At 45.8% G+C, this 19613-nt stretch overlaps 1 protein-coding gene across 3 annotated transcripts in view; it reads left to right on the top strand.

Moving 5' to 3' along the window:
- Dcaf5 (DDB1 and CUL4 associated factor 5) overlaps positions 1-18828 on the top strand; it is a 101296-nt gene extending 82468 nt beyond the window's left edge. For all 3 annotated transcript variants that reach the window (XM_059279658.1, XM_059279657.1, XM_059279659.1), the window contains exons 8-9: positions 8645-8772; positions 16950-18828. In XM_059279658.1, coding sequence (XP_059135641.1) covers positions 8645-8772; positions 16950-18710 — 1889 coding nt within the window. In that variant the 3' untranslated portion in view covers positions 18711-18828. The remainder of the gene's footprint in view (positions 1-8644; positions 8773-16949) is intronic.
- Positions 18829-19613: the final 785 nt, after the last annotated feature.

Here is a 19613-nt window from a genome sequence, read left to right as displayed (position 1 = left end):
TTTCAGTCAGGTCGCTTCAGCCACCCCCACAGGCCAGAGGCTGGAAACAGCCATAAGGTGTATTTGTCAGCCTGCATGTATGTGCAGACAATAGCTATTCCTCTTTTCTATATTTAACTTTATTCTGTGTATGTGTGCGTATGCACAAAGGTCAGAGGACAACCTACAGGAATTGGATCCCTCCTTCCACCGTGGATCCCAGGAATCAAACTGCTCATCGGGTTGGGATTACATCTACCTGCAGAGCCGTGTCACTGGCCTCCTCTGCTTTTCCCAGACGTTTGCTCTCAGTGAGTTAGGCTCATGCATCTGGTTTGTGCCTTCGTTGTAACTGGAAAAACAACTGTTTGCAGTTGGTCACACGTAATTGGCTGCAGACACATGTGAAGTCCATATGAAGGAGGAGCTCGGTATACTTGTCTCTTGGTACAACGGAACATGCTGCCTGTGGAGTCCTGGAGCTCCGCTGACAGCACTGTGGTCCCCATCTGGCCCCTCTCATCTCTAAGTGGTTACATGTTCCCCAGAGACAGCCAAGTCTTGTGAGTGTCTTTGTGTTTTTCCACAACTGTTGGCCTTTTGAATGTTCAGGTTTCTCAGGGCATCTCTTCTAAGTATGCAGGAGGAGAAATGTCTTTTGCCCTTTATATCTGTAAACTCTCTCATTCTATCAGTGGAGTCAAAAATGAAGTGGGCTGATTTTCTCAGCAGCTACTTACCAAACCTTACCCTTCCAGGTTATAGTTCTAGCTTTTTCCGTCAAGCTTTGTTCCAGAGACTATGACAAGGGGCTTTACTTGAGTTCATTCACTTACTGAATATCTTAGATAAGACATTATTGCAAAGTTGTTTGAACAGCTCATGAAAAGATAAATTCTTTTATTTTCCTTTACAGTGCTGGGGGGAACTTAACCCAGGCCTTGAATGTACTAAGCAAATGTACTACCACTGAGCCACACTCCAGCCAATAAATACTTTCTTAACTTAAGAATTTCTGGCCAGGCGGTGGTGGTGCATGCCTTTAATCCCAGCACTCGGGAGGCAGAGCCAGGCGGATCTCTGTGAGTTCGAGGCCAGTCTGGTCTACAGAGTGAGTTCCAGGAAAGGCACAAAGCTACACAAAGAAACCCTGTGAAAACCAAAAGGGAAAAAAAAAAAAAAAAAGGAATTTCTGTGATAAGAGGGGTGAGCAAAAGGGTATTACCTGCATGTGCATATACTTAATTTAAACACGAGTCTGGTTAGGTATCTCAAGACTGTTGTAGAATATTTGTACACTGTGAAGATGTCTCTGCCAAGGCACCTTCTGATTGGTTTAATAAAGAGCTGAATGGTCAATGGGCAGGAAGGGATAGGCTGGGTTTCCAGGGAGAGGAAGAGGAGGAGGAATATAGGCATGCAGATTGCGCCAGAGACTGAAGAAGTTGGACATATGGTACAGAACAGACATAACCAAGACACGTGGCGGAATGTAGATTAATAGAGACCGGTTAATTTAAGTTATAAGAACTAGTTGGAAAAAAGTCTAGACTAAGGCCAAGCTTTCATAATACTAAGTGTCCGGGTCATTATTTGCGGGCTGGCAGGTCCAAAGACAGTCAAGAAGCCATCAAGAAGGCTTGCCACGTAAGACATAGGGTCCCAAGGTCCATAGACAGGCAGTTACTAAGAAGAGTACGAATAGACTTAAGGAGCTCGGTAAGATTTTCATGGAACTGACACTTTAAAGCATCATGAAGGCTAGATAGATGGGAGTTTAATTACCTTTTTTCTTTGCTCTTACTGTGGTAAAAACACTATAAAAGAAACATCCAGCCAGGCCGTGGGGGCACAGGCCTTCAATCCCAGCACTTGGGAGGCAGAGGCAGGTGGATCTCTGTGAGTTTGAGAGCAGCCTCGTCTACAGAGCGAGTTCCGGGACAGCCAAGGCCACACAGAAAAACTTTGTCTCAAAACAAGAAAAAAAAAGAAAAGAAAAGAAAATCCAAAAGTAGCATCAGGAACATAGAGACAAAGAAACATCTAGATAAATCCATATTCTGGGTAATAGAACCTACAAGTGGAGTTGTTGTTTGGTTTGGTTTGGTTTTTTCCCTTATATTCTACAGTCTAATATACTTGTGTTTCAGTTTGTTCATCAAATTTTTTTTGTTTTGTTTTTTTTTGGTTTTTGTTTTTTGGTTTTTTTGTGGTTTTTTTTGGTTTTTTGGGGTTTTTTTTTTTTGGTTTTTCAAGACAGGGTTTCTCTGTGTAGCTTTGCGCCTCTCCTGGAACTCACTTGGTAGCCCAGGCTGGCCTCGAACTCACAGAGATTCGCCTGGCTCTGCCTCCCAAGTGCTGGGATTAAAGGCGTGCGCCACCACCGCCTGGCCAAATATTTATTGAAAACCTGCTGCTAGGCAGTGTTGTAGAGACTGGGGTACAGCAGAGTCAGAGTCCTGCCATCAGAGAGTTCACTCTTAGAGAAGGAACTTTTCTTCAGATACGGTAGGCATGAATAACACCAATGTCTAGCTGTGCAATGGAAAACAGTCGAGCAGAGTAAGGGTTGTAGGAATGGCATTGGTGGGGCTTGGGAAGCCAAGAGATGCAGTTTTTGATTGGATGTTCAGTAGAGGCTTCATTGAGAAGGTCACAGGTTGAGTAAAAACCTCAGAAGGTATCAGTCTGGGGAAGGACATCTCAGGAGCCTGCAGAAAGGTCTTGGAGCAGGAGTGGGCCATGTGTATTTGACACACGTGGAAGCTAATGGGTTGAGCAGAGCGAGGATGTTGACAGGGATGTACAATGGGAGATGAGGTCCAAGGTAAATGAACAAAGGAGGATGGATAGATACTCAGCTATTTATTGAAGAACTGAGGAACCGTTACAACCTGGTGGGACTTATTTTTAGAGGATTGCTCTGGCTGCTGAGTTGAGTGTAGGTGGCATGAGTGGTGCTGTTGTCAAGGGGAGGACAATGGGAAGAACTACTCTGTTTCAGGAGACATGGGAAGAGCTAGTGTGGCTTGAACCAAGGTCCTACAGGCAGATGAGACATACATGGAGGAAGTAAAAGCAGTAGAATTTCTTGAGTAGCAAAATAAGATGAGAAAGAATGACCATGACCAGGCATGGGGGTATATGCCTGCAATCCCTGCCAGGTGACTGAGGCAAAATGAGTTCATGGCCAGCCCAGACTACATAGCAAAAGCCTGTGCTGGGAGGGAAGGGGTGAGGAGAGAGGGAGGGGGGGGGAATGAGGAAAAGAAGAGGAGGAGGGGAAATCAATAGTCTTGGGAGAACAACATGAAGGGTAGTGAGCTGTGTCAAATAAGATCAGTTGGGTTGCAGACTGGCTTAACCATTGAATTCTTTGATAAATATCATACGCTCTCATCTGCTAAAGTTTCCTAAGCCCAAGAAGGTAATTTCAGTGTTGTTGTCTTTATGTCCCTTGTGTCATTTGAATGACTAGTTACCTGATATTTCAACTTCTTCTAAAATGTTGTATTGCTTGTTAGTATTTGCTCATAGCTGTACTTTGCAGATCTGTTAAGGTTCTTCTGTGACTGCTTAAAACATTTCCTATACAATAATCTTTTTTGCCTGAGTCTGGAATGATGTACCACTCCTAACAGTTGTTCATTTGATGGTCATCCTGGCTCTGTCTTACTAGAGTGGGTACGGCAGCATCCAAGGCTGCAAAATCTGAGTTCTTTTTCTCTTCATGAAGGCCTGAGCGCTTGCTCTGAAATGTGCATTTTCTTTTTTTGCTGCCTTAATTTTTTGGTTTGTTTTCATTGTTGTTTTGAAGCAAAGTCTCGCTATGAAGCCCATGGCCTCAAGCTCGGAATCTTCCTGCCGCGGCCTCCTGGGAGCTAACAGGCGGAGCTAACTGGGATAACAAGCGCGCACCTGTTGTCACACTCCGCCTGTTGCCTTCCTTGCCTCTGTGTCCTCCCCATCATCTGGTCTCTGGCCCTCAGGACTGCTTTAATACTGTTGCCTTCCTTATCTCAGTGTTGATCTAGCTGGTTTGCCTTCCTCTTCTCACAACAGTGTCTGGCCAGTGATTCCAACAACAAGAAAATCAATAATGGCATTTCATTAAGGTTGCATTTTGGATTGATTTTGGTACAAAATACAAGTTTTCTATCTGTGTGGCACTGAAGACCACATCCCTGCATGATTAATTAGGTGCTACTAGACAAAAAGCATCGACAAAGCTTGACTACATTGCTTTTAGCTTTTAAATTGAAAGTGTAGTTGTTCTTGGTGGACTCTGGGAAGCCAATGACGTTGGCGAGAACCAAGTAGCTGGGGTTGACAAGTGAGAGGAATGTCTGACTCTTGAGAGGCCTAAGGAGGTAAACCCCTGACTGACCGGGTGTCATGAGAAGAGATAAGGACAGAAATTAGGACTTTAAGGTATAGTCTCTGTTGGGAACATTTGGCTCAATTTGGAAGGGAAAACAAAAGCCAATGTGGTTTCCTTTCCTTCCTTCCTTTCTTCCTTCCTTCCTTCCTTCCTCCTCCTTCCTTTCTCTCCCTCCCTTCTTCCCTCCCTCCCTTCCTTCCTGTCATTTCTAGAGATTGAACTAGGCAATTGAACTGTGCACTTGTAGAAGTCAGGACAACCTCAGGTGTCAGTCTTCACCGTCCTTGAGACGAGGTCTTTTTAAATTTTTTTCTATTTTGTATATCAGGCAATGTATGGGTCCTGGAGATCTGAGCTCAGGTCTTCAACTTGTGAGCAAGCACTTTACACACTAAGCCATCTCCCCAGCCTCAACTTGGACCTTTAAAAAAAAGGATTATTTTATGTGCATGGGTGTTTTGCCTGTGTGTGGTACCCACAGAGCCTTGAATCCTCTGGAACTAAGGGGTTGTGAGCCACCACATGGGTGCTGGGAGCTGACTGAGCTTTCTCTATAATCTCCATCGACTTTTGAATAAAACCTACAAACAAGTGCCATCATGTTTGACAAAAGCCAACCAGAGCAGATGGCCCCAAGAAGTGACTGTTTTACAGAAGTGACAGCTCAGGAAGACCTGTCCTTTTTTTCTGAGTATGTTTCTTTGTTGAAACTGTTTACTTGCAGTTTATTTGTTGACATTATTTTTTTTTTTTTAGCTATTAGTGACTCAACAAATCATTTGTGTACACTGTACAGTTACATCCAAATTTATTCAGTCATTTGAAACCCAAGAACCAGAGTGCAGAGCAGGATGTCTTTAACTGTCCCCACTGCAGCTCTTTTCCCTCCCTGGGTATGTAGGCATAGCAGATAGGTGTACAGACCAAACAGCTATGGATAATAAATGATAAAAATGTGTTTTGAAACAACTATTTGGTGTCCATATAATTTTAGCACTTAGTATAATATAAAAATGAATGAAAATTTGCATCCTAATGAAGTGGACATGCTTGTTCATATACTTACTGCGCTGCTGGAGATCAGCTTAGCACCCCGGGCTTGCTGGGCAGTGCTCCACCACTGAGCTACATCCCCAGCTTGCCTCTCTATTTTTATGTAAGGAATTAATTCCATCTTGGCTGAGTGTTTGAATCTGCAAACATAGAGGGTCTTCCACATTGTCCAGAGCTGATAGACACTTTGATTCTGTAGCCATCAATGCTGAGTGTGCCCCTCACATAAATGTGTAGTACAAAGTGACAGGCTATATTTAGGGATCTTTGAAAAATTGTGGGGCATTCTGACCTAAACCCAAGCAAAACTCATTTTAACAATTTTTTATGAAACTCAAGTTAGCAACTCAAACAGCAAGTTTTGGAATTGAACATTTTAGCACACAATGCAGTCCAAAGATGTATTGATGCTAATTTGATGCTTCTGTGCCGAGGAAAGTACTGTACGTGCATTGAGAGCCCATCCACTGCTGTGCTTCTGGGAACGTGGCCTTGGTTGCCCCAACAAATGGCAGAAATGCTTCCTGTACCTGTTTTACCATCAGAACCTTGGCTCTGTTGACCTGGATCCTTTTTCAGATTTCCTGGATTCCAGTTTGAACAGGAAGGAGAAAAAAAAAACACAGTAGGATAAACAGAAGATTGACATTAGCTTCAGTACCATTTCTTTACTAGTGACCACCCCATTTGGGGTGTAGGGACAAGAAGAGGGTGTTTAAAAAGTAGAATTCAGAGAGCCGTGGCCAGTGTGCTCCTTGTCAGGTCAGCCTTTGCTACAACAGAAACAGACACGCAGCTGCACATGCTAGTTAGTCTTCACGGCCAGCCTAGGAGTTCCTGGGAAGAGGGTTGCAGGAAGGAGTGTCTAGATGAGGTTGGCCTGTGGGCATGCTTCTGGAAGATTGTTTTATTCTGGATTTTTTTGAGACAGGGTCTCACTTTGTAGCTTTGGTGTCATGGAACTCACTATGTAAATCAAGCTAGCCTTGAACTCAGAGGTCCACCTGCCTCTGCCTCCTGAGTTAAGGGTGTGTTCCACCACAACCAGCTGGAAGATTGTTTGGATAGCCTTCATTGATGTGAAGTGGGCAGCACCATTTGGACTGTGGACTGTATATGTGTAGAAAGCTAGCTGAATACCAAGCATGCCTGCGCTCCTTCTCTCTGCTCTTGACTATGGATGTGATATGGCCACCTGTCTCAGGTCCTGCTCTAATACTTGCCCCTGGTAATGGACTATAATGTGGAACTGTTAGCCAAATAAACCCTTTCTTCCCTAAGTGGCTTTTTCTTGGGATGTTTCATCACAGCAACAGAGGTAAACTAAAAGGGTGCTCCTGAGGGATCCTGTGAGCCCTGTGCCCAGACAGCTGTTGTGTGCCCTTAGGTTCCCATGGGTCCCTTTCCTCTCCCTCTCCCTAGGCCCAAGCCATCTTTCCCTCCTCCCTCCCACCCTCAGGTACTTGACATTGTGACACAATGTGTCTGGCCACACTCTTGTCCTGGGACACATGCAGCCCATGGGCCACAGGTCGGACACACCTATATCCCACCGTGTCAGCCTGCTTTATCTGCAGGAGGCCAAATGCAGAAAGGTTCCCGGAAAGAGGCTACTTGGGGAGGCACATTGTCCTAGGCATTGTTCCCCACTGAGATCCTGGGAAATGTCTGGAATGAGTGTTGATCGAAGTATTGCTGGGAGTGGGATGGGGTACATAGGACAGAAACAGTACTTAACAGTCCTTTGCCCCCATGGTAGAGACACAAAGTATCCATGGGTCAGATAACACTGGTTTGTGTCTGGATGCCTCACTCTGCCTTGTTAGCTTTGTGTGTACTCAGTTGTGGGTGACCACTCAGAAGCAACTTTGTTCAGAATGCAGAGCAAGTGTTTCGTGGGGATGTAACACCATTGCCTGTCTGTATCGAACCTCTGAGTGTGTCCCAAGTTCATTAATGACAATATCTTTACTATGTTAACACATTCCAGGCCCTTGGCACTTTTTTCATTCTCTAAAAGATGTCTAAAAGGTGTTCGTTAAAATCCAGCTTTCAAGCCTGGCGTGGTAGCACACACCTTTAATCCAGCACTTGGGAGGCAGAGGCAGGTGGATCTCTGAGTTTGAGGCCAGCCTGGTTTACAGAGCGAGTTCCAGGACAGCCAGGGCTACCCTGGCTCAACCCTGTCTTGAAAAACAAACAAATAAACAAACAAACAAACAAAATAAAGCTTTCTATAAGTGGACTTATTGTTGACTGGAACTGTACATGTTATTTTCAAGGCCCACTCTGTAGTTCAAATTTTTTTAATTATTTTTAATTACATTTATTTATTTACTTTGGGTGAGGACAACTCCTTCCGTAGTTGTGAGGCCCTAGGATTGAACTCAGGTTGAGTCTGACAACAAGTGCTTTTCTCTACCGAGCTGTCTCACTGGTTCTACCTCAACTCTTTTTTTTTTTTTTTTTTTTTTTTTGTTTGTTTTGTTTTGTTTTTCGAGACAGGGTTTCTCTGTGTAGCTTTGCGCCTCTCCTGGAACTCACTTGGTAGCCTAGGCTGGCCTCGAACTCAAAGAGATTCGCCTGGCTCTGCCTCCCGAGTGCTGGGATTAAAGGCGCCACCACCGGCCCGGCCTACCTCCAACTCTTAATACTTGCTTATTGTGAACGTGATCCAGGTCTCCTTTGTCTTCAGCTCTCCCTGCTGTTCGAGGACAAAAAAAAAAAAAAAAAAAAGGATTCTTTGCATTGTTACCCTGTTTTTCCTCCCTCTGATGTTGTCTTAGTATAAACTGAGAGTTGAACAGATCAAAGGTGCACACCTTGTGTATTTAAATCGTCACAGGTTCCTGGTTTTGCATGCTCCTGGCTTAGCTGCCTAACTTGTCCTAAGCATTCAGTCTCATTTTGTTGTATTGCATTTCCTAAGATGACATTTGGATTAGAACTTGGAGACCGAAAACTTGAAGTTTAAGTGGCTTCGGGTCATTGACAATGGAATTGCTGTGGGTGGTCGTGGGCATTGCTTACAGGCTAAAGAAAGAAAGGCTCTTGGTAAGAGCACATATGCTGGGAGGTGTTCCATCCCTCTTTCCATGGCAACCTTATCTGAGGTTATGCATTCTGCTCTCACAGAGTTAGTAAGAAATCTCAGCTGCTGTTCCGAGTTGTTTATGCGTCATTACTGGAGCCTGTTTTATCATTTGATTCTGTTTCCTTCTGTCTTCCCAGGTGGCATTGGCAGGGTGGTCAATGGAGCCTTCATGGTGCTGAAAGGGCATCGGTCCATTGTTAACCAGGTCCGGTTTAACCCCCACACGTACATGATCTGCTCTTCTGGTGTAGAAAAGATTATCAAGGTGAGACACTTTCTTTCCCCTTCCATCCTTTTTAGGGAAATGTTTGTAGTTTTGTTTTGTTTTGTTTTGTTTTTTTTTTTTTTTTTTTTTTTTTTTTGAGCTGAGGACCGAACCCAGGGCCTTGCGCTTGCTAGGCAAGCACTCTACCACTGAGCTAAATCCCCAACCCTGTAGTTCATAACTGGAAGAAACTGGAACAATGTGTGTAGGGATTTGTATCTAAATATATTGAGCATTTGTTAAAGTTCTCAGTAAGTGCCAAAAATGGTGGGCTGTAGCATGAATCTTAGAGAGTCTTATTAATAAAATTAAACTGAGCCAGGTATTGGGTTGAACACTGGAAGATCAGAGAACCAGAACAATCTACAGCTAACCTCACCTGGCCAACTTCTCAGCTGGTCTTGTTTCCTCAGACTGGAAGCTTCTGAGTCTTCATCCCAATGGCTCTCAGCTGAACTGCTGCTCGAAAACCTGAACGCTTAACCAGCCAAATTCTTAACCAGCCTCTAGTTTCTGGTCCTCACGCCTTATAAACCTTTCTGCTTTCTACCACCACTCCCTGGGATTAAAGGCTGCTTTCTGGGATTAAAGGCGTGAGTCACCATGCCTGGCTGTTTCCAATGCGGCCTTGAACTCACAGAGATCCAGAGGGATTTCTGTCTCTGGAATGCTAGGATTAAAGGCGTGTGCTAACATTTTCTAGTATCTGTGGCTTTTCTGTTCTCTGACCCCAGATAAGTTTATTAAGGTACACAATATTTTGGGGAACACAATACCACCACAGTAGGCCATGCCTATAAGCCTGACACTTAGAGCTGAGGTTAGGAGCACCACAAGCCCAAAGCCAGCTCTGCTGCAGAGCAGGACTCTGTCTTTAAGGGGACAGTATGTCAGTGATTTTGACATATTATACATATTATAAAATATTAGAAGTTGATAATGTAAAAGAAGGTAGGGGTCGGGTGGTAGTGGTACACACCTTTAATCCCAGCTCTTGGGAGGCAGAGGCAGGGGGATCTCTGTGAGTTAAAGGCCAGCCTGATCTACAGAGTTAGTTCCCAGACAGCGAGGGCTATACAAAGAAACCCTGTCTCAAAACCCACCCCCACCCCAAAAAAGTAGGTGGGCGTGGTGGTATATGTTTACATGTTTTTAATCCCAGCTGTCAGGATGCAGAGTTGGGCAAATCTCTGAGTTTAAGCTAACATAATCCTACACGGTGAATTCAGGCCAGGCAGGGCTACACAGTTATTTGTTTGTTTGTTTTGGGTTTGTTTTTGTTTGTTTTGTTTCGAGACTGGGTTTCTCTGTGTAGCAGCCCTGGCTGTCTTGGAACTCACTCTGTAGACCAGGCTGGCCTTGAATTTACAGAGATCTGCATCACTATTCCCCTGCTCCTTTGTTTTTTAAGTGATTTTTTTTTCTAATGACTTCCTTTCAGAACCATTGTAACATGTTTATGAGCAGAACTCACTAGCCAAGATCAGAAACTGCTAGAATACAACACGTAAAGTAGTGTGAAGAATACACTTCATGCGTCAAAGCCTGGTGACTAGCTTTAAAAGTGGGTCTGGCCGGGCGGTGGTGGCGCAGCCTTTACTCCAGCACTAGGGAGACAGAGCCACAATAGTTGAAATTCCTCAATTTTTTTAGTGACAAATGAAACCTGAGAAAATTTGTCATGATTTAGTGTTATTGTTTAAGAGTTTCATACATGCACATGATGTCTTCTGGTCAAATCCACTCCCTATTCCCCAACCACCATCCCCTCCCAACTTTATGTGCTTCATGTTTTCAGCCCACTTAATCCATTTCCCTCTGTCGGGATGTGTGGGGTTAGGACCTTTATTGGGTGTGTGCCGCCTCCTGTGTCTGGTATCTCTGAAGAAAACTGAACTTCCTCCAGCAATCACCAGTTGCTAATAGCTCCTCAGCTGTTAGAGTTTTGTGTGGCCTGAACTTGCCTCTGAGACTTCCTCTGTGCAGCTGTCCCGCTGTATCCGGAATGCGGTTTTGTTGGTCCTCCACCACCTCTGGCTCTTACAGTTTTTCCACCCTCTCTTCTGCAGCGATCCCTAAGCTAAGGAGGGAGAGGATATTGATGCATCATTTGGGATGGAGTACTCTGCAGTCCCTTATATTTGCAGACGATGAAATTTAAATCACAAATTGCTGTTGGGGTCATGTGGTAATGTGTAGAAAGCCAGACTGGAGCCTTATCTCTCCACGTCCACCATGCTGTGGGAAGGGAGTGAGTGGACAGCTGACTGGACCTCCTCAGCTGTCCTTCACTTGGACAGTCACTGCACTAGCCCTGCCCCTCACGTTACCCCCCTCCTTTGGCCTGTGATGAATAGGTGGGCACAGTAACGTGTCCTTTCTAGGTCTGTTGACATCATTCTCTACAGAGAGCTCTCTGCCTGGGCATCTCCTTTGGAAGAGAAATTCCTGTGTGGCGTGTGCTCGGATGCTTCTGTGCTGAGTTTCCCCAGATATTGTTTAGTCAACCAAAGTCTTAACTCGAAAGGTCATAGGTTGGAAACTGGCCAAGTTCTCAAGAAAGAGGAGAAAATGTTTTCTCTGTGAGGTTATCCAGACTGAGCCTCGGAACTCACTGCTCCCAGGTTCCCATAGGAACAAAGAGGCACAGTTGGCCATTTAAAACCTTAAGTGTGCACAGTGAGAGAAAAAGACAAGGGGGTTCTCGGGGGTTCTCAGCTTCGGTTTCTCACAGATGTCTTCCCATTTGCCGTCTGGCTGGGAATAGCACAGAATGAAAAGCATTACAGGTTGGGTTTGGTGATGCACACGCGAGGCTGAGGCAGGAAGATAGCGTACCTGAGCTACCCAGTGAGGCTTTGTCTCAAAAAAAAAAAAAAAAAAAAAAAAAAAGGAAAGGAAGAGTCAACACAGGAGAGCAAGGAGAAAGGGTACAGTTGAAAGTACGTGCTGCCGGCCCTTCTCTCTGCTGGAATTAGTACCCTTGCCTGAGTTTACAGCATCCCGAAAGGCCCCTAACTCTTTTTAAGTGAGGGCGTGCCACACCTTTGCCTTGGGGTTTGCCTGGGCCGGACAGTTGCTGTTTAATGGAATGTCACCTTGCTGCTTGCTCCTTGTACAGGGTCAGGTCATCGGCTCCGGAGCATCATCTCCCCTGAAATCTGATTTTCTCTGTCCTGCTCTTCTTTCTCCCTGCCCCATCCTTTACTGCCATCTTTTCAACTTGGAAAAGAGCCAGCCTCTTCACACTCACAACAGGTCCTCTGTTTGCCTGAGTGCCACACTTAGCAAAAGAAGGGGTCTGTTTTATAGCTGAAAGGAAGGGGGAAATTCATTTTTTCCCTCAAAACTCTTTATTATTATTTTTTTGAACATAAAAACAGGTTATAATTCAAAAGTTCAGGGTTATTTGAAACTGGAAAATATTTTCTCTGTAGAAAATAGTAAAAATAATAACATTTCCCAATAAGCCCTTTTAAGTCAAATAATAGGTGAATTATACATATAAATATTGATTAGATTCTGAGATACAGAAGAAACCTATCTTCATCTGTTCAGAGAGCTATGTTTTACTTAAGTTGTGTAAGTGAGAGTCCTATTCATCTTCCCCTTCACTGTTTGATTTACGGCAGACATTTTTCTATAGGCTAATCCATAATCTAAAAAGATTTTAGCCTCCCCTCCTGAAAGTACAGCCAGCATATTCTTTCAGCTTGATACAGTACAAATTCTTATCCTAATAGAGAAATGTTTCATTAAAGCTTGCCCAGTGCTTGGGCAAAACCAAAACTTATTATAAGCCACAGTCATCCTAGGGTCTCCCCTGCTAGGTAGCCTCCCTGGATCTGTGGGTTGCAGTCTGATTGTCCTTTGCAAAGCTCTATATTATGATGTATCTGTTGTATGCAGTTCATGGTAGGCCCTATGGGAAGCATGCAGATAAAGAAAGGTCACACAAGTCTCCCTGGGAAATGATGGCCCAGGAGGGAAGAGAAATAAAGATGAAGGGTTCCTGAGACATGACGACAAAGCACTGCAGAGGGATTTTTCTCATTTGTGGTCATCTCAGTAGAGGTGACTGGCCATCTTTCCAGCTCTTAAAGTTTGAAGGCTGAAAACATGTATCCAGTGCCAGGGACCCATCTGGTAGAAGGAAAGAACCAACTTCGGGGCTGCGATTGTCTTCTGGCCTCACACATGCACTGTGCTTCGCACCTACACACAAACATCCAGTAAATAAAAGTGTGTAGCGGGGACAAGTTGGATTAAAAAGTATTCGTTCACCACCTGCTCTGTGCCAGACATTGTGCTTATGAGGAAATGCTCGGAAGTAGGAAAACACATGACTGTTGAGAAAATGATCTTGAGTGGCCAAAGACAGGGGATAAGGAGAGGACTAGGGTACCAGTCTGGAGGACTCCAGAGGGTTCTGACAGCCACATTGCAGAGTCTGCAAGCCCCACCTAACAGTTGAGGACCTTTACCTATGTACAGGTAATCGTGGGTTTAGTAGATGGTCCAATTCAAAGGACTTACACAGAGAAGAAGACTTAGAGCTGCTACTTCAGCATGTTCTGGACACTCAGCTCAAACATTTGCTATCCATAAGAATTGAATCTTACCCTTTTCTGCAGCAGCTTGAGAAAACTGTGCCTGTCGAGAAAGCTGCTCAGACCTCAAGGAGGCACAGCTAACCACATTTAATAAGTAATGGGGTCCCCTATTCAGAGATATTTGCAATGTAGAATTTAAGCATAGTCGCTAAGGTACAGAGTGGGCACTTGAAAATGACACATATCCAAGATGCAGGGTTCCCAAAAAAGTCTAGCAAGTTATTGTTTTCATTGATTTGCTTTTAAAAAAAATTAATTTGTGTGCGTGAGTGTTTTGTCCGCATGTATGTATGTGTACCATATGTTTGCAGATGCCTGTGGGGTCCAGAGTGTATCAGATGCCCCTGGAACTGGAGTTCCAGGTGGTTCTGAGCTGCTGTGTGGGTGCTGGGAACTGAACTTTGGTTTCCCTGGGAGAGCAGCCAGTGCTTTTTTTAACCACTGAGCCATCTCTCCAGCCCCAGTATAGCTTCACTTTTGAATTGTTGACTTTGAGGTAAAGAAATGAACCGTTTCATAAATGGTTGAAATGGTTCTGGACCAGGATAGTAGGGAGTCGGTAATTCTGATGTCCAGCTAAAGCATTTTGGTCTTAAAGTTTTCTGGCTGTGGGATTCAGCCACCGAATTAAAGAGAAAGCAGCATGCCAGTTAGTGCGTGGCTATAGCTTATGTCACCTTATTACTCTTGAGTCTGTGGTTGAGAAATAGACTTTCCGGGATGAAGGCATTTGCTTAGGATGTGGGAAACGGAGGCACTTGGACTCCTGCTGCTCTGTACTGCTCTCAAACACACACTGACTTCCAGGAGGGCGGTTTGTTTCGCTCTGAGTCTCAGGACTACATTAGGGCCCATCTAATTCACTGTTTAGAATAAGGAGCCAAGCCTCATGCAGGGTCACCAGTTAGCTAGGTGCCAGTCTAGGAGTCCACTCTCCACATCTCCTGCCTTTTGATCCAGTCCCATCCCATTGTCCCAAGCTTTGGAAATAAACAGTTCAGCTTAACTTGAGCCCAAATAAAACTGACCTTTAATGCTGTGATTTTCATTCCTGAAGAGAAAATGTGGGGGCTGGGAGATTAGAACTTTAAAAATGGCTTGTCAAAGGGCTTAGTGGTTAAGAGCACTGGCTGTTCTTGCAGAGGACCTGGGTTCAGTTTCAGGGGATCCTACTACCTCTTCTCACCTCCAAGTCAGGCAAAGCACCCATATACGGAAAATAAAATTTTAATTTTAAAAAGTCGCTTATGAAGTAGTTAGGCCATTTCTGTTAGCAGAGTCTGGATTTCTATGAAGGATACATAGATTTTTTTTTTTCATATTAGGGGAGATAGCAAATAACATTTTATTATTTTTTAAACTGGGAAAATGAAGCACTTGGGCCAGAATTAAGAATGAGACCCCAAAAAGCATCCTAAGGTGGTTGGTTACCTTTCGAGCCCTTCAGTTCCCTTCCTAGGACACAAAACTCTTAGAAGTGGTCATCTGTAGCTTGAGCCTTGTGCTGCCTAGGTGTTTTCCAAGCATTGGCTGTCATGAAGAATTTGAATGTTCCTCAGACAAGATCTTTGTTTTCTGCTGCTTGCTTTATACTTACTATATGTTAGCGTTTACTAACCCTGCCTCACCTCTCCTGACCCCTTGAGTCATGGTCTCTGGAGCTTCAGAGTCAACCCTGTTCTGGAGGCATCTCTTGGGCACAACCAACGTTGAAAGATCACTGCTTTCAAGTTCCTGGGTGAGGGGGCTGGAGAGATAGCTCAGCGGTTAAGAGCACTGGCTGTTCTTCCAGAGGTCGTGAGTTCAATTCCCAACAACCACATGGTGGCTCACAACCATCTGTAATGAGATCTGGCGCCCTCTTCTGGCATGCAGGCAGAACACTGTATACATAATAAATAAATAAATCTTTCAAGTTCCTGGGTGAGAATTTGAAACTGGAGAGGGGAGGACCTTGAAGAGCTGTGGACAGGAAACAAAGCGGAAAGAACACACCTGGATTCGGGGGTCCAGGAGGAGGAGCTGCTGGCCCTAGGTGTCCTCAGCCCCCTGTGAACTGGAATCTTCCAATGAGACCAGCTCTCAGGGAGTGCCAAGGAATTTGTGGGAGGGGTAGGCCTGGAGACAGTTCCTAAGAGGCGAATTTGTTCTTAGCTTTGGGGAAGTGAATGGGGGAGGAGGGGAGACACTATTCTCTTGAGTTAGATGTCATTTAAAGATAAGACACCAGCCTGTCAGGCAAGAAAATGTCTGGAATTCCACAAGATGCCATGGCTATGGGCTGGTGTAATGGAGCTGCTCTGTACTGCTCTGTAGAGCAGTGGCAGTCAGGGACAGCTTAATTACCTTGAACTTGATTTGCATAACTTAACACAACTGTACAGCTCAGCTTTTGAGTCAAAAATACCTAAGTTAAAAACTAGTTTTGCTGAGTGGTGGTGGCACACGCCTTTAATCCCAGGACTTGAGAGGCAGAGGCTGGTGGATCTTTGAGTTTGAGGCCAGCCTGGTCTACAGAGTAAGTTCCAGGGTATCCAAGGCTACACAGAAAAACACTGTCTTGAAAAAACAACACCAGAAAACAACCTCTACTTTTCTACTTTCTAGCTGTGGGTGTAGGTCCTTGACCAGGGAGGAGTGACCTGGTAAGGGATGGGGCTGCCTGCAGTCCCCTTCCAGGGAGAATGTGTCTTGCCTCTTCCTGAAGCTAAGAGAATTACCTGTGAAGCAAGCAAGCGACACCCTGGTTAAGAAAACCCAGTTTCCTGGGTAACTGACGCCTGCATGTCCAAGAGGGAAGTGCAGTGTGGGCAGTTGTCTATTCTTAAAAGCTCCAATGAGTAATTTTCGTTGTCTAAAAATAGAATATTGCTGTTTGGAAGAAGTGGAACGATAGGCTGAAGTCTTTTTAGGGTGTTTGTTTTGTTTTATTTAGACAAGGTCTTACAATGTAGCCCTAGAAGGCCTGGAACTTAACTGTGTAGACCAGGCTGGCCTTGAACGCACAGAGATCTACCTGCCTCTGCCTCCCAAGTGTACTACCATGCCTGGCAAAGCATATTTTCAAATACACTACCTAATATTCATGTCATCTTCCACCCCTCCCTTTGGATTAAGGTTATAATTTCCGATGAGAAAAGAGACAATATGTAGGTATCCTCCACCTAAAGACATCCTTAGGTCTCTGACTACAATGTAATTCTATGCTCTAAACAGCTTTCGACCACCCCTAAAAGCCTCACTTTGGATACACATTTTATAAGAGTCATATAACTTGTTCTTTTGTGTAGGGGTTGGTGGCTGTTTGTTTTGTTTTGTGTTTAGACAAGTTCTGGCTATGTAGCTCAAGCAATCCCCCTTGTGATTTCCCTGTCTCAGCCTCGCAAGCACTAGTATTACGGGAGTGTGCCATTGTACCCAGAAAGAAAATATTTTTAAAGTTGTTTGGTGACTTTAATATGACAACGTCTGGGAGAAGCTCTGCTTTGGTGGTCTTTATCATGGCCCACTATAGAACACTTCCCATTCAATCCTGGTTGCTTTTGTTTTTCATCTTCTGTGTAGATCTGGAGCCCATACAAGCAGCCAGGATGTACAGGAGACCTCGACGGGCGGATTGAAGATGATTCCCGCTGCCTCTACACCCATGAAGAGTATATCAGCCTTGTATTGAACAGTGGGAGTGGCCTGTCCCATGACTACGCTAACCAGTCTGTCCAAGAAGACCCCCGGATGATGGCTTTCTTTGACTCTTTGGTGCGCCGTGAGATCGAGGGCTGGAGCTCTGACTCGGACAGTGACCTCAGCGAGAGCACCATCCTACAGCTGCATGCGGGGGTCAGTGAGCGCTCCGGCTACACTGACTCAGAATCCTCAGCCTCACTGCCCCGCTCCCCACCTCCCACAGTAGACGAGACTGCGGACAACGCCTTCCATCTGGGGCCCCTGCGTGTCACCGCCACAAATGCAGTGGTGTCAACTCCAGCAACGCCCACCTGTGAGGATGCAGCCTCTCGCCAGCAGCGCCTGTCTGCTCTGCGGCGCTACCAGGACAAGCGCCTCCTGGCCCTGTCCAATGAGTCTGATTCTGAAGAGAATGCCTGTGAGGCTGAACTGGACACAGATCTCTTCCCTCGGCCAAGGTCGCCCAGCCCGGAGGATGGATCCAGCAGTTCCAGCAGTTCCAGCAGCTCGGAGGAAGAAGAGGAACTGAACCAACGCCGAGCCACCACCCGGCAGCGAAACGCCATGCGGAGGCGACAAAAGACGGCCCGGGAAGAGCGGCCCAATGCTCCAGTCAAGCCCACCAACACCTACATTGGAGAGGACAATTACGACTACCCTCAGATCAAAGTGGATGACCTCTCCTCCTCCCCAAACTCCTCCCCTGAGCGGAGTGCTTCCAATCTGGATCTGGATCTCCAACCAAGCCGGGCACCAGCAACTGCCAACATGGAATCAGTAGAGCGAAAGATTTATAAAGCTTACAAATGGCTCCGGTACTCCTATATCTCTTACTCAAATAACAAAGATGGAGAGACCTCCTTAGTGGCAGAGGAGACAGATGAAGGGAGGGCAGGAACCAGCCCCAAAGACAACCCAACTCCTTCTTCTAGTAAGGAAGCCTGCCCAGCCCAGAGAGACCAGGACCTGCCCCCTGAAGGCTGCAGCAAAGATGCTTGTAAAGAAGAGACTCCCACCAGAAACCCCAGCAGTGGCGTGAGCCGTGAGCACGGTAGCCATCCTTGGGCAGAGGTGCCAGAGGGCACCTCTCAGGACGCTAACAACAGCGGCCCTCTAGAACACTCTTTTGAAACCAAGAAGCTCAATGGCAAGGCCCTGAGCAAGGCCCTGAGCAGCCGGGCTGAGGAGCCACCCTCTCCTGTCCCCAAGGCATCTGGTTCCACTCTGCACAGTGCGCCTGGCAGCTGTCCCAGGACCCAGTCCGATGACAGTGAGGAGAGGAGCCTTGACACCCTCTGTGCCAACCACAACAACGGACACCTGCACCCCCGGCCCCCTCACCCCCACAACAGTGGGCAGAACTCTGGGGAGCTGGAGACAGTAGGCTACTCTTCCCCGGGACACCCGGACACTGACCGTGATAACCCACCCCTGACAGGGATGCTTCTGCACAAAGATTGTTGTGGGTCTGAAATGGCCTGTGAGACCCCCAGTGCTGGAATGAGAGAAGACCCCACTGACCCCTCAGCCATGGACAGCAGCAAGGTTGTTCATGGCCACAGTGGCCTCAAAAGGCACCGAATTGAATTGGAAGACACAGATTCAGAGAATTCCTCCTCAGAGAAGAAACTAAAAACATGATAAATACAAAGGGAAAACAAAAAGCTACAGAAAGTAGCCTTACAAAGGAATTTTTTCTTGTTTAGTGAACACAGAGGAAAGGAAAAAGTATTAAAGGCGCATAAAACCAGGGCCTGAACCGTGTCTGCTGCTGCTCCCTCTGTTGCCACTCTCCAGTGGGTCAGAATGTCTAGTTGGCACTGCCTGGTGCTCTGCTGAGGGGGGGGGGGAGACTCCTAACAGCTCTCTTCTAGTGAGATGTGAGCATAGCATTCCTGTGCAGGCTCTGTGACAGTGACCCTGTCTTGGGACATTTGGCTTGTTCTTGTGTGTATGTACCCACTGGCACATGTGGGCTTGTTGTCTTCTGAGGCCTTTCTTTATCTGTCCATCAGCAAAGCCCTGTGAGTCTGTAGAGTTTACCATCTCACCTGTTCATTGTTCACATGACATAGGTGTTCTGGTCTTAACAAAGAGTGTCCCTAGATCAGACCGTGCTGCCGTGAGTTGTAGATTTACGCTAGCAGAAAGGAGAGGCCTGCCTTCAGCCTGGCTCTGCTGAAGAGGAAAACATGGCTCCTCTTTAAATGGTCCATGTTTTCTCCAGCTAACACATCCTTGAGCATTTACTGTGACTCTAAGTGGAACATTGTTCCTGCTAAGAGGTTGACACTTGAGCTCAGATCCCCATAGTGTCACTGTTTGCAGAAGGGGCAGAGCTACACTCGGTGTGTAAGGTCCATACAGTAGCTAATGAACAATACACTTTATTCACTTGTGTGCTGGCTCCTAAGAGGCACTCAAGGCCAGCAGGTGCTTCCTTGGCTCCAGGTAATGGAGTTCAGGCATACTGGAAGAAGAAAGGACCCCTTGGGAGAGCTTTTTACCCAAACTAATAAAATGGCTGGTAGAGGGATGCTAACG

This window comes from Peromyscus eremicus, chromosome 14, assembly GCF_949786415.1.
Source record: "Peromyscus eremicus chromosome 14, PerEre_H2_v1, whole genome shotgun sequence".
In the NCBI taxonomy this organism is placed as follows: Eukaryota; Metazoa; Chordata; class Mammalia; order Rodentia; family Cricetidae; genus Peromyscus; species Peromyscus eremicus.
The sequence above is the reverse complement of the archived record's forward strand: the minus strand, read 5'-3'. Positions and strand labels throughout refer to the sequence as shown.